At 40.7% G+C, this 11,797-nt stretch overlaps 1 protein-coding gene across 1 annotated transcript; it reads right to left on the bottom strand.

The window, feature by feature from the left end:
* Positions 1 to 484: 484 nt before the first annotated feature.
* WSB1 (WD repeat and SOCS box containing 1) lies at positions 485 to 9,960 on the bottom strand. The gene is made up of 9 exons (XM_055721098.1): positions 9,801 to 9,960; positions 8,584 to 8,752; positions 7,321 to 7,589; positions 6,380 to 6,511; positions 5,882 to 5,982; positions 3,539 to 3,711; positions 3,040 to 3,153; positions 2,181 to 2,288; positions 485 to 1,622 (listed from the first exon to the last, which is right to left on the bottom strand). Exons 1-9 carry the CDS (start codon positions 9,838 to 9,840, stop codon positions 1,463 to 1,465), a joined length of 1,266 nt encoding a protein of 421 aa, XP_055577073.1. The 5' UTR covers positions 9,841 to 9,960; the 3' UTR covers positions 485 to 1,462.
* Between the last annotated feature and the right edge of the window lie 1,837 nt (positions 9,961 to 11,797).

The following is an 11,797-nucleotide window of genomic DNA, read 5'->3' as shown; positions in this document are numbered from 1 at the left end:
TCTGCCCTTTGTTGGAGTGAGGGAGGGGAGAACAGTGCTTTTGCCCAGCCGTGAGGCTTCCTGTTGCTCTGGCTCCCACCCATCATCATGAGGGTGAAATCAGCCCCTCAGGAAGTACCCACTGCTTCCCACTTACAGGGGTTACTTCCCTGCCCTACACAAAAGCTTCTGCTCCGAGAGGACCCACAGCCCTTCTGGTAACTGTCACCCATGCAAGAACTGGTGTAGCTGGCAATTTTGTAGCACGCCATTCCCTACCTTCTGCACTGTGCAGGAACAAGGGAACACTTAGACCACGTATGATTTTGACCTTTGCTCATATAAAAGGTTTGAAGATCTTGCTGTAGCTCCCCACAGTAAGCCTCACCATGATTAGCGTACTGTAGTCCAGAAAAGGAGAATTACACAGTCTCCTGCAGGAGCAGATTCCCACTAAAACTGCTGCAGACAGGTAGCACTGACAAATCAGTCACCAGATGCAGTATCAGGAAACTTTTATACAAGTTTTTAATAAAAAAAGTTCAACAAAAAATATATATAATCAGGCATTTTATGCAATGCATACATTCTTTATATCTGCAGGTACAGATAAATAACAGAAGGCAAAACCAAGTATTTTGCTTATCTTTGGCCATTAACCAATAATCACCCCTGAAGAGATATTACAGGGTTGAAGAATAATAAACCGAGTCTGCAAGTTTCACTCATTACAAAGTATCAGGCAATAATACAGTAGTTAGATTTTTTTTAGAAATGTAAGGAAATACTTCTTTAACACTGCCCAATACTGAAAATTAACCTGGTTTGCTGCTATTGAACTTAAGGCCTTCTTTAGCTGACACACAGGCACCATTCCTGGGTTTACATTAGATATACTCCAACCCTTATCTTAACCTACTTCCCTTCACCATACATTGCTCTAAAAAGCCAAGCTGTACCTCCTCATGAAATAAACTAGCATGAATTCTTCTCTGTGGATCAGTTTCCTGAACCCCCACCAATGTACATAAGGAAGCTTAACTGCTCTGTATGTAAGTCAATATTTTTTTCTAACTCAGTGTCCCAGAATAATAGCTATCCTTCCACTTTACAGCACAGATGCATCTGATGGCTCTACCAAAGCAATATATACATGATACACATTAAAAATCATAAAAGCAATTTTTAAAGGTATATTGATAACATGTAGCAGCTTATGTCTATATATGTACATGTTTTCACAGTTGTTTTAGAAAATTGAGAACACCAGGAGTACTTCTACTGAGTTTTCTATAAATATTAAAAATTTACCTGTCAGGCATTTTGACAAAATAGTATTTAGGTTATCACTTTAAATAGCTCTTGAAAACCTGTAGAGTTTTAAGCTTAAAGGCTGTGAAGTTTGAGGATTCTTTAAAGTGTTCAGCCAGTTTCAGCAGCTGGGCCACCTGCCAGTTTGTTGTGTTTGTTTTTTTTTTTTAATTCAAATCTGGTAACAAAGGAACTCCACCACTTTTGATGGTATTGGCAAGCTCTTGACTTGGCTGGTGGGCATCACTCTTCGAATTGCCATGCGACATAGATGCTGGAGACTGGAAACTTGTCTTGGAGTTGCCCAGAAGTACACGCTGCCATCCTGTGTCCTGCACAAAAACAGAAAAAAACCCAACCCCACCAGAATTATCCCACCTGAATGATTTCAACTTAGTACAAATTCTCACATACATGGCTAGTTAGGGAGAATGTGCTCCGGACTTCCTGTTTCTTAGTTCTAGTTGTTCCAGACTCGTTTACACTAGATGCCAGTTCTTCTTGTAAGACATAGCAGCACAGTAAGCAACTTGCTGATTATCTTGTGACAGGCCTGAGCAGATCTTCCAACAGCTATTGAATATATCATCTGAAACAGTAACTGCCCTTGATTATCTAATAGTCTTCTTCCAGATCGCACATTTGTGGGCCTGTCTTTTATTTATTCTCAAAGATAAGAAATGAGTTTATCAGCTTCTTGATTTTACTGTTCTTCCAGGCATTTTTAAACAAATAGTACCAGAAGTAAAGCCAAGTCAGAAGCATCAAGTTGCAAGTCACAATTGAAGATTCTTACACCACTTAGCCACCGTCTCCAACCTTTTGTGTTACCTGAATATTTTTAGGAAGAAGAAATATATATATATATATATATGTATACATATACTTGCCCTGCAGCTAGAACACTGCCATCAGTAGAAAAAGTGCAGCAGAGCCCATTGTTCAGAGGTGCAACTTGTACAGGGTATTCTTCATCAATTCTCCAGAATCTTACCATTCTGAAAAGGGAAAACAAAATAGGAAGTTGTCAGAGCAGGCATTTAATTCTGCCTGCAATAGACTCTGACACTGCACAAGAAACTAGTTTGAAAGCAGAACTCAGGCAATTTTTATAAGCATTTTAATATGCATACAAGGTGTTTCAGATTTTGCCTGAAATGCTATAACTTCTTCGTTACGATACAGACCTTGATCTGTACTACTTCAACCATTTTAAATCTGCTAATTAGAATAAAAGATTGCCTTCAACAGCAGAAAGCAATAACGTGAACTAAAGAGAGAGATTGTCTAAATCTCTATAAGTGTCATATATGTTAGGAAGTCCCAACAATGCTCGTTTTAATTAAAAAAAACTAAAACCCTCCTGTATATAGTTTCATGCATTCTTACAGTTCTTCATTATTTGCAGTGTTAGCAGAAGCTGAATACAAGATCACAGAATACTTTTCTTTTTACTTTGGAATCTAATACTATACAAAAGTCTTACCTGTGCTATTAACTCCATTTACATTTTTCACTGTTTATAGCCCCTCTTTTTCTCTTTTCAGCTGTTACACACTTAAGTTATTCCCATCCCCTACTCTCTAAACATTATTTCTACATTCAGAATGAACATTAACATACCAGACCATTAGAAGTAATTTCTCAGTAAAAAAAAAAAAAAAAAAAAAAAGAGTTGACTTTATATTTAAAAGTTCATGTCATATGGGAAGAATTAGAGGAGTCTAACAAACCTTTCCTCATACTTACTTATCATCAGCAAGACTTGCAATATGTAGTCCATCGTGACTAAAAGATACTGATCTGACCCATCGGTCATTTGCACCTCCAGCAAATATTGGAGTAGGAGGGGGAAACAGATGCCTGGAGATAGAGACACACTTAACTAACAGCATGTTTAAGAACTGTGGAAGTGTTTGCCTCAGCCATGGCTAGCAAAGCTGAGGAATTAAAAATGGATTGAACATTTAACTATGAAATCAGGAGTGGAGAATGAAGTATTGTATCTTTCATAGTACCAGCCAGCTTTGCTGAAGATGCTTAAATTAGTACACATGAAAGTATAGGTGCTTTAAATGCTTTCTCAGATAGAAGAATAATCTCCACTGCTCCGCCACTTTAGGATTTCCACCAGCCACTGCTAAGATTTTTCCCAAGTCTAATTAGCAGTTAAATACACAAACCCACTAATTTTCAGTAGTCATCTTCACTCTAGGAGAAAGCTTCCAGATCTGACTACTTTACTTACCCAAATTCCATAAGAATAACTCCAATATGTGGATCCCAGACATAGACTCGAGTATCATAAGATGCAGTAGCCAGTAAAGCTCCATCAGGAGAAAACTCACAAGCTACAACATCATTGTGATGTCCTTCAAGTTTCCGTATCATGGAGTACTTATCCATATCCCAGAGAAAAATCTGCAATTAAATAAGCTGATATTATAGCTCTGCTCAGAGATACAATGAAGCATTTACCTTTTTTTTTTTTTAAAGTATAGCTGCTAGTCTTATTTAAGATTATATTAAAATCAGGCATTATGAATTACTACAATTAAGAAATATGCTCAGTGTCATACTCGGATTAAAATCAAGTTTTTTAAAATAATTAAAGCAGACATGCAAGTTCTAACTCAAGTTTGTTAAATGTTATTAACAAAATAAAGCCAAAACGTAAGATAAAGGCAACACAATTTAACCATGTAGCTTACTGAAATTCATGTATTACAAAACTATTTTATTAAAATATGCAGAAATAAATAGGGTTAAACTCTACAGTCCCCTCTTTTCAGTAACTACCAAAATTTTAAGAAATATACAGACAGAAAATGTAAGGTTAACATATTGTTACTCCAGTGGCATCCCTTTAAGATCACTTGTTTACAATTGGCTTGGATCACCAACGTCAGCCTAGGAAGAGAAACAGATACTGCAAGCAAAAAGAATTTTCACAGCCAAAAGTTATGTCTTTGGCAAAATAACAGGGAAGTCTAACCACATTATTAGAAAGAATTTATGCATTTTAAATCAAGTCAACAGTAAAAAATGACATTAATATTACAATTTACCCAACTAATTGCATATTGTATTATAAAAATTGATAAAAGATGATAGTATTCTGAGATTTTTACATGCAGTTGTACATTAATCAAAATAAAGACTGTGCAGAATTATTTAATGGGAACGATCTCTGTACTGCAGCATAAATTTACAGAATATATAAGTCTTTAGCATAACATGTTATATCCCTAAAAGAGCTCATTAGGGTCCCTGATTTTTCCTTGACTCAGTTTTACTGCACAGATTAAATACTGACATCTTGGATAAATTTATATGTTTGACCAAAGCAAACACAGTCTTAGTGCCTCACATACTTCCTAAAACTGAACCATTTTACAATCAGTTATAAACTTATTGACCAATTTCTCCAGAAGACCCCAAGGTTCCATAGAACTGGAAACTAAGTTTTAGGAGTCAGTGTGTTTCACTACTGTGAAAATTATTTAAAAAAATAAAAAAAATAAAAAAGAAAGAAAGAAAGCAGAAAGTGGACATCAACCAGCACCTGCGTACGTACAGTACACCTTGCAGTCGAATGCAAGGTTACTTCGTCCTACGGTAAAGTTCGCCCCCAGCCTGGTAGCCAGAGATGCCACTCTTTCTGCCCAGCTAACACCATTGTGCTCCTGTGTGAGTGGTGCCAGCTTAACCTCAATCACACCAATATTGCTGCCACCACCTGTGACAGGGAAAGCAAGAAGCTTATGGAAAACACACAGCCTAAAGATATCAATGTATACATCCACATCTGCTCTATTTAAAGAAAAAACAAAACCCAGACCTCAACTATTCTCTATCAAATCTGCACTGATAATTTAAAGTACAAAATGCATTTGAACAGTCATCCATATAAAGTAGTATCCAATGATTCAATTTTTCTTTTTACTCAGCATCATTAGGCTTCATTAAACTACCTACCAAAGCCTCTGTAACTAGACTGAATTCTCCTTTCTGTTTTATCCTAACTCTTCAGTGCCAAGAAAAGCAGCTTATGGCCTATGTGCTTTACCTGCACTGCTTTCAGTTCTCTAGCAGCGCATTAGAATACAGATGAAAACAAAACCAGTATGCTGTTCTTCGTTCTAGATCTTTTAGACACGAGTGCCATTTGTATTGGAAAACATGTAGAAACGTTTTGGTTCAGCAGAAGATACCATGACTGGCACAGATGTGCCTTTTCATTGAGCAGGAAATAGAAAGGATAAAAATCAATAACAATATAGTTTTATGCATCACTCTAAGCATCTTTTAAAACTGGAACCTTTCGTCTTCTTTGGTTTTATACTATGAACACGTGCAGATGTATAGAACTATTTCAAAGAATGCTTACAGTTTCTTCAACTAAAAGCAGTGCAAGTTCAATTCATCAATATCTCAATGCACCATTTGCTAGTTTAATTTCATGCACTTTTACATCATCGTAAAACATTAGAAGTTCATGACACCGAGCACAAGCTTAATGTTACTTAGATTTAAAATGATTATGCACACAATTCAGTAGATTTAATGAACAAGAAACTCTGACACATACTGCTTTACTAGCTCCAACAGAACAGAGAATAGAAGAGTCTGGAGAGAATGCACAACCATATACCCAGTTCTGATGTCCTCTCAACACTTTCATCATGTTTCCTAAGAAAGAAAGACATTCCTGTAAGAATTTATTAAATATTACAAATTCAAATTGAAAAGCTTTTCAAAATTAGTTCTTCCTTTATAAAATTTTACGCTATTTTTCCAAACAACATCTTGCAGAGTCATTCTGCACTGAAATAAAAATTCTGTCATGCAGCCTCCAAATCCTATGTCCGTATTCAAAAAGGTTACTTCACGCACTCTTTTAACTTAACCCAATACCAGCTTATACCTTTAGGGCACATATAGATAAAGAACATCAAGAGAGCATACAGAGTGAGCGGCTAATAGAAAAAAACTAATTTTCTAAGAAATCCTGACCTGAGTTTATAGCAATAAAAGAGTGGAGTATGCAGATATTTCTCCTATGTATTACAGCAGATAAAATGCATACCATCATCTTTCAGGTCCCACACTCTCAGTGTTTTATCTCTGGACGCAGACACTAAAATCAGGCTGCCATCTGGGGCAAAGGTTAAATCTCTAACAACTTCTGTATGGTCCATCAGGTTAAGGAGGAGTTTTCCTGTTACATGAAAACACCACAATTGAAAACAAAGAACTTACTTTTATTCAGATCAAATGCTTTATTGGATACAAATACAGAATACAAATTACAGCACAAAGCCAAATTTTCTTTGTAGAACTGCTCCCTCCAGCAAGAAGCACATGTATCCTCTTAGACTCTTCTGTATAGAGGCAATTTTCTAAAAAGCTCGTAAATCTATACACTAAAACCATATGCCTCTGAAATAAGGCAAGACTTGTCTTTCGATAGACATCTCTGTTGTAAGCTTAAATTCACAAGATAATGACAGATTACTCAATAGTAATTAGTTAAATTTTTTAAAGCTGAGAAGTTCTCTTCCAACCTAGCAGCTGTGCCACCAGCTAAATTGCTATTCCCTAATTTCAGATTCAGTTTCTTATCATTTGAACAATCACTTTAAAAAAAAAAAAAAGAGTCCTCATCAACACTGTCTTTCCTCTTACCGAAGATCAGAGAGCAACTTCATGTTTTGAAAGTTTCCTTTGGAAGTATTTTAAAACTACAATCCTTCAGAGTAAGCAACCAATATACACAGCCAATAACATGGTTAACCATTTTGCAGCAACAAGGCTTTGTCCTCCATCACTTATATCTCAAAACACAACCTGAGTCTGTTCCTTCCTGGCAGTATTAAACATTTCTGGTTGCAGCAGTTCATTGTTTTTTTTAGATTACTTAATTTGTATTCAAGGTTCAGTTCCCAATTAAAATTCTGTAGGCAATTCATTCTGTGTATTAATGATGTTGCTACTGCGAAAAGTGACAATTCCTGTCACATACTCTACCTGTATATACATCCCATATCTTGATGCGTCCATTGTTCAAGCCTGTTGCAAGCAGAAGCTGGTCTTGCCCAAATTTGAAACGGTGCCATTCTATATTCACGCAGCGGCTCTGCTTCTCAGGCACCGAAGACCCAAAAGCAAGACTCCAGACAATATCACCACAGTCTATTATATGCTCACAAGGCTTATTTTTCTGACTGCTGTCACTATTCTGCCTTGGAAGTCTTGTACTGATAGAATTTGCAACATTCTTTGTGCCATGCAACAAGCTGCAAAACAAACAAAAATTACAAAAAAATAGCATAAATATCTTGAAAAACAAATAGAAAAAAAAGGTCTTTATCTGTATTGTCATGAAATGTCAATGAAAATGTCAGAAAATCTGTGAGATGCCACAACATACATTTTGGAGGCCCATAACGATGCACTTTTTACTTTCAAATTACAAAAGCAGCTTTTTCTTATATCTGTCAAAAATTACTAACACCTGGAAACTGTCTTATACAATATTAATACTAACACATTTGTAAACATTTTTACCTCTGTAGAGAACAATATATTAACCCACTGTGAAAAACAACATTTTTAAAGCATTTACTGAAAAATTATTTACACAAATTTCTAAGACTTTCTGCTAAATGAGCATGAAGTTCCCTGCAACCCACTGTTATGCCATAAATACTGGGAAGAGAGACGCAGGCCAGCATACGAAAACCAATAAACCCAGAACCACAAAGAGAAAATAAAAAAGGGGAAGCAGGATTTTCTGGGAGAGGAAACGTAACCAGCTACAAAACTGCAGCTGCTAGTTACTAACTTCATCAAAAAGCAACCTGCAAGTGAAAATAAAATGTATCTTGTGGAACTTAACTTGCATTCTAGTAAGGATAAGGAAGGAGGTTTGCCTTTTAAGTAAATTCCTAAAAGGTAAAATCAAATAGCTTTCTGACAGAAAATTTAGAAGTCCTGATCTGCCCAAGTCTTTAAACTTCCTTTTCATTCTAACTTCCTCTTATTTTAGGGCATCTGAATCAATTAATAAATCACTGCTCCACAGCCTTTGTGAGGTTGCAATACAGTTGCTTCTCTTGCTGGCCACAGAGGAAGATAAAACAATAACCATTACTTTAAAGAACTAGCTTTTCCCAAAGATGTCCAAGCCTAAATAGCCAATACATGCATTTTGGTCTATTAAAAGCTACATCCTATTTTGAAATTCTTAACTTTTTCAGGTGAATTAAAAGCCATATGGGTTTGTCTTACAAGTTATTAAGGCACTGAGACCAGGGGACCAGCTTCACTATGCGATGCCCTTGTGACCAAGCAAAGTAAGATCCATCGGGAGCAAATGCAACAGTCCAGTTCTCACGTCCACACTTCTTGTCAAAAGGAGAAGTCGGGGCTAAGAGTTCTCCTACAGTGCGTGATCGTGCTAAAAAGAAAACAAAGAGGAAATTCTGTTTTAAAAAGAAAGCTAGTATATTTTAAAAGGTCACATGGGAACCAGACAATACATTAATTATTTTGTTTTATTTCATGACATTTAAAGTAATTGGGGAAGGGGTCTTACTGTCACCGTACAACCAAAAGACTAAGCCTCAGCTGCAAAAAATCACTAAAGGGAAAGGGCCAGGTTTTGAAATGTCTTGGTCATCATGTAAGTAGTTCCGCATATTAAGATCAGAAGCAGAACTGAAAGTAAATATTTACTGAATCCAGCTATTACTTCAGTTGTAACTATAGCTGTAAGGGCTGGAGAACTACACTCCAACTTAATACTTCAGTGTTTAGCAAATAAGACGCTCACTAATGATTTTTTTTTTAACCTTTAAAGAAAAACGCGAGTAGACTTGCACACTGTAGTATCTTGCCTTCCTTCAGAAAAAATAAATCAAGCAACAGCCATAGGAAACAGGAAATGAGCCAGCACTGCGGGATCGGGTCAGTGGCCGTTCCCCCCGCGTTCCACGCACGCCGCTTGCTCGCTGCCAGGCGGGCGGCGGGCCGAGCTCACCGGCGCCATGCACCGCCCCTGCGCTAGCGGCGCGGAGGGGAGCGGGGCCGCCCTGCAGGCAGGCCCTGCGCTTCCACCAGCGCAACAAAGTCACCACACGCTATTTAACGGGGTTCTGCCCGTCAGCGGGAGGCGGCGGCTGCCGCCAAAGGAAGCCTCTTTGAACGGGGCATGTGGGTTACTGTAATACGGGCCGCGTACCCGGCAGCACCCCGCTCACACCCAGCGAGGCCGAGGCGCGGCGGCCGCTGCGCCCCTTCAGACCGGCGAGCGGGAGGGCGAGGGGAAGGCGCTGGCGTCCGCTGAGCTCAGCGCTGCCGCCGTGCGGCCCCGGCTGCTGCCGCCCACCGGGCCGAGCCGGGCCGGGCGGGGGGCTCCCGCCAGGCCGAAAGGGGGGCGTTAACCCCACCCGCGCCCTCGCCCGTCCCGAGCCAGCCCCGCTCCCCCGGCCGCGCCCGCCGCTCACCGATGCGCTTCTCGTTAACACTCGGAGGAAAGCTGGCCATCTACGGGGCCGCCCTTCGGACCGGCTCGGGACTGCAGGGGAGCGAGAGACACCGCCGCTCGCCGGAGGCGCAGGGACTGGGACAAAATGGCGGCAGCGGCGCGGGGTGTAGCGCGCGGGGCGGGCGGGGACGCGCCCTCCCTCGCTCCGCCCCGGCCCAGCCCGCGCCGCCCCCCCGCCGCGCCCCGCCCCGCCGCGCCCCCGCGCCTCCGCGCCCCCGCTCGTCTCTGTGTCTCGGCCGCGCTGCCGGCGCGTCCCCTGCGGGGCTCGGGCGGCTCCTCGCCGGGCTGCCGCGCTCTGGCGCTCGGCCGCGCCTCGCCCTTTGCCGGGCATCTCCCGGCTGCCCGCAGCGCCTTGGCTCTGCCCGCCCCGTGGAGCTTGGCCCCGTCCGCCCTGTATCCAGCGTTATGATCCTAGACATGGCCAAAACACGCGGTCTGATAAGAAGCCAGACTTCGCCGTAAAATAAAACCTCCGGGACATGCCTGAAATACAACCCATTCCTTCTGTTTCTGGGGAAAACGGTGCAGGGCAGCGCGGTAGCGAGCCCGGGGCTGCGGTGCCGTCCCGGCAGGGTCTGCAGCTGCTGCCCGCTTTAGCAACACCTTCCAGGCCCAGCTATGCTAACAGATGAGTCCAACCCTAACTACTAGGGACTAACTGTAGTGACCTGGCTCCCTCAAAACATGGGGGTTCACAGTACAGAGAAGAACCATACTGGCACCCCCAATATTGCAATCAAAAGATGTTTTGTAGCTGCTGTTGTGGGGATGTGCTGATGAGGTTGTGTTGATAAACACTGGAGTCCCCAAATGGGATAAGGAATGTTCCTGTGTTGCTTAAATGCCCAAACAGCAGCAGTTAACATGCCTGCCGCAGTGAGTTAGAGGTTGTCTCCATTATTGTCTAAGCCAGGTTGTGACATCCTTTATGTCTGTTTGACCATGGGACTACAAGGCATCACGTAAACCAAAAAATATGTGAAAGCTTATATGACCTCACTGTGGAATGTGTGTAGGATAGTGATGTGTGCACTTGATTTCATTGTCCCTAACCAGGGGCTGAAAAACTCTTGGGAGTTTCCTACTCTTTGACATTTCTTTCTAAACATTTGTAGTTCAGCATCTAAATCCGGCAAGATCTGGTTTGTGATAAAGTTTTGAATTTACTGTTGAAGTTAACGGAGTTCTCTATAAACAACTTGGAGAAAGAGACCCTGAGGCCACCTCATTCTCTGTGTGGTTTTGTGTTAATGTCTGTGTATTTCCCTATCTCCTTCCCTTCCTTTTCCTCTTTCTTTCTCTTTTTGCGTATCTAAGTTCTGGACCCTCTTCTAGAAGAAGTGACTCTTCTTTGCTGTCTCTTTGGACTTCAAAAAAGCACATAGCAGGATAATTAACTGCAGATAATAACTACAATTTCATTCCAAAGTAGTGGCCTAGCTGTTAGATACGCTGAAATAGCTGTATGGATTAGCTATTCAGCTGTAGCAACATCTAGAAATTACCCTTATGTAAGCAAGGCCAGCAAAGCATTTTTTAAGTCACGTAGTGAGACAATGTCAAAGAAAGGAGCAGGAAGAAGTTTTGAATATTTTTGGTGGTCCAAACACTAGCGTGGATTAACACTGGTTTGTATAAACTCTCATAGCACACCATATCACTAATTTGACACGGTACTTTTTAGCAGCATAATCCTGTTCCTGCTCTATCAGTCCTCTGCTGCTTACAGATGGAAAAGCCCTAAACATCTATCTTCACTTAATCCCTCAACAATTTCTTAAAACAAGGCAGATTTGTAGCCAGTGAGCATTGTGCAATGCTGCATTGGAGTAACTCACAAGTTGTGAATGTTTGAACCTGGCCATCTCATAGCTGAGATGACTCACTTTGTAAGATTTCTCCTGAGGGTTTGAGCCTCACATACAGCCAGAATAAGGTTGGGTTGTTTGCTTACCT

This window comes from Falco cherrug, chromosome 1 (assembly GCF_023634085.1).
Source record: "Falco cherrug isolate bFalChe1 chromosome 1, bFalChe1.pri, whole genome shotgun sequence".
Classification (NCBI taxonomy): Eukaryota; Metazoa; Chordata; class Aves; order Falconiformes; family Falconidae; genus Falco; species Falco cherrug.
The sequence above is the reverse complement of the archived record's forward strand: the minus strand, read 5'-3'. Positions and strand labels throughout refer to the sequence as shown.

Coding starts and splice junctions, on each gene's coding strand:
- WSB1 (XM_055721098.1), bottom strand. CDS start 9,840: ATGGCCAGCTTTCCTCCGAGTGTTAACGAGAAGCGCATCG. Junction 7,590..8,583: donor TCTCAGTGCCTTAATAACTT/GTAAGACAAACC, acceptor TTTGTTTTGCAG/CTTGTTGCATGGCACAAAGA. Junction 1,623..2,180: donor GGCAGTGTTCTAGCTGCAGG/GCAAGTATATGT, acceptor GTTTTTGTGCAG/GACACAGGATGGCAGCGTGT.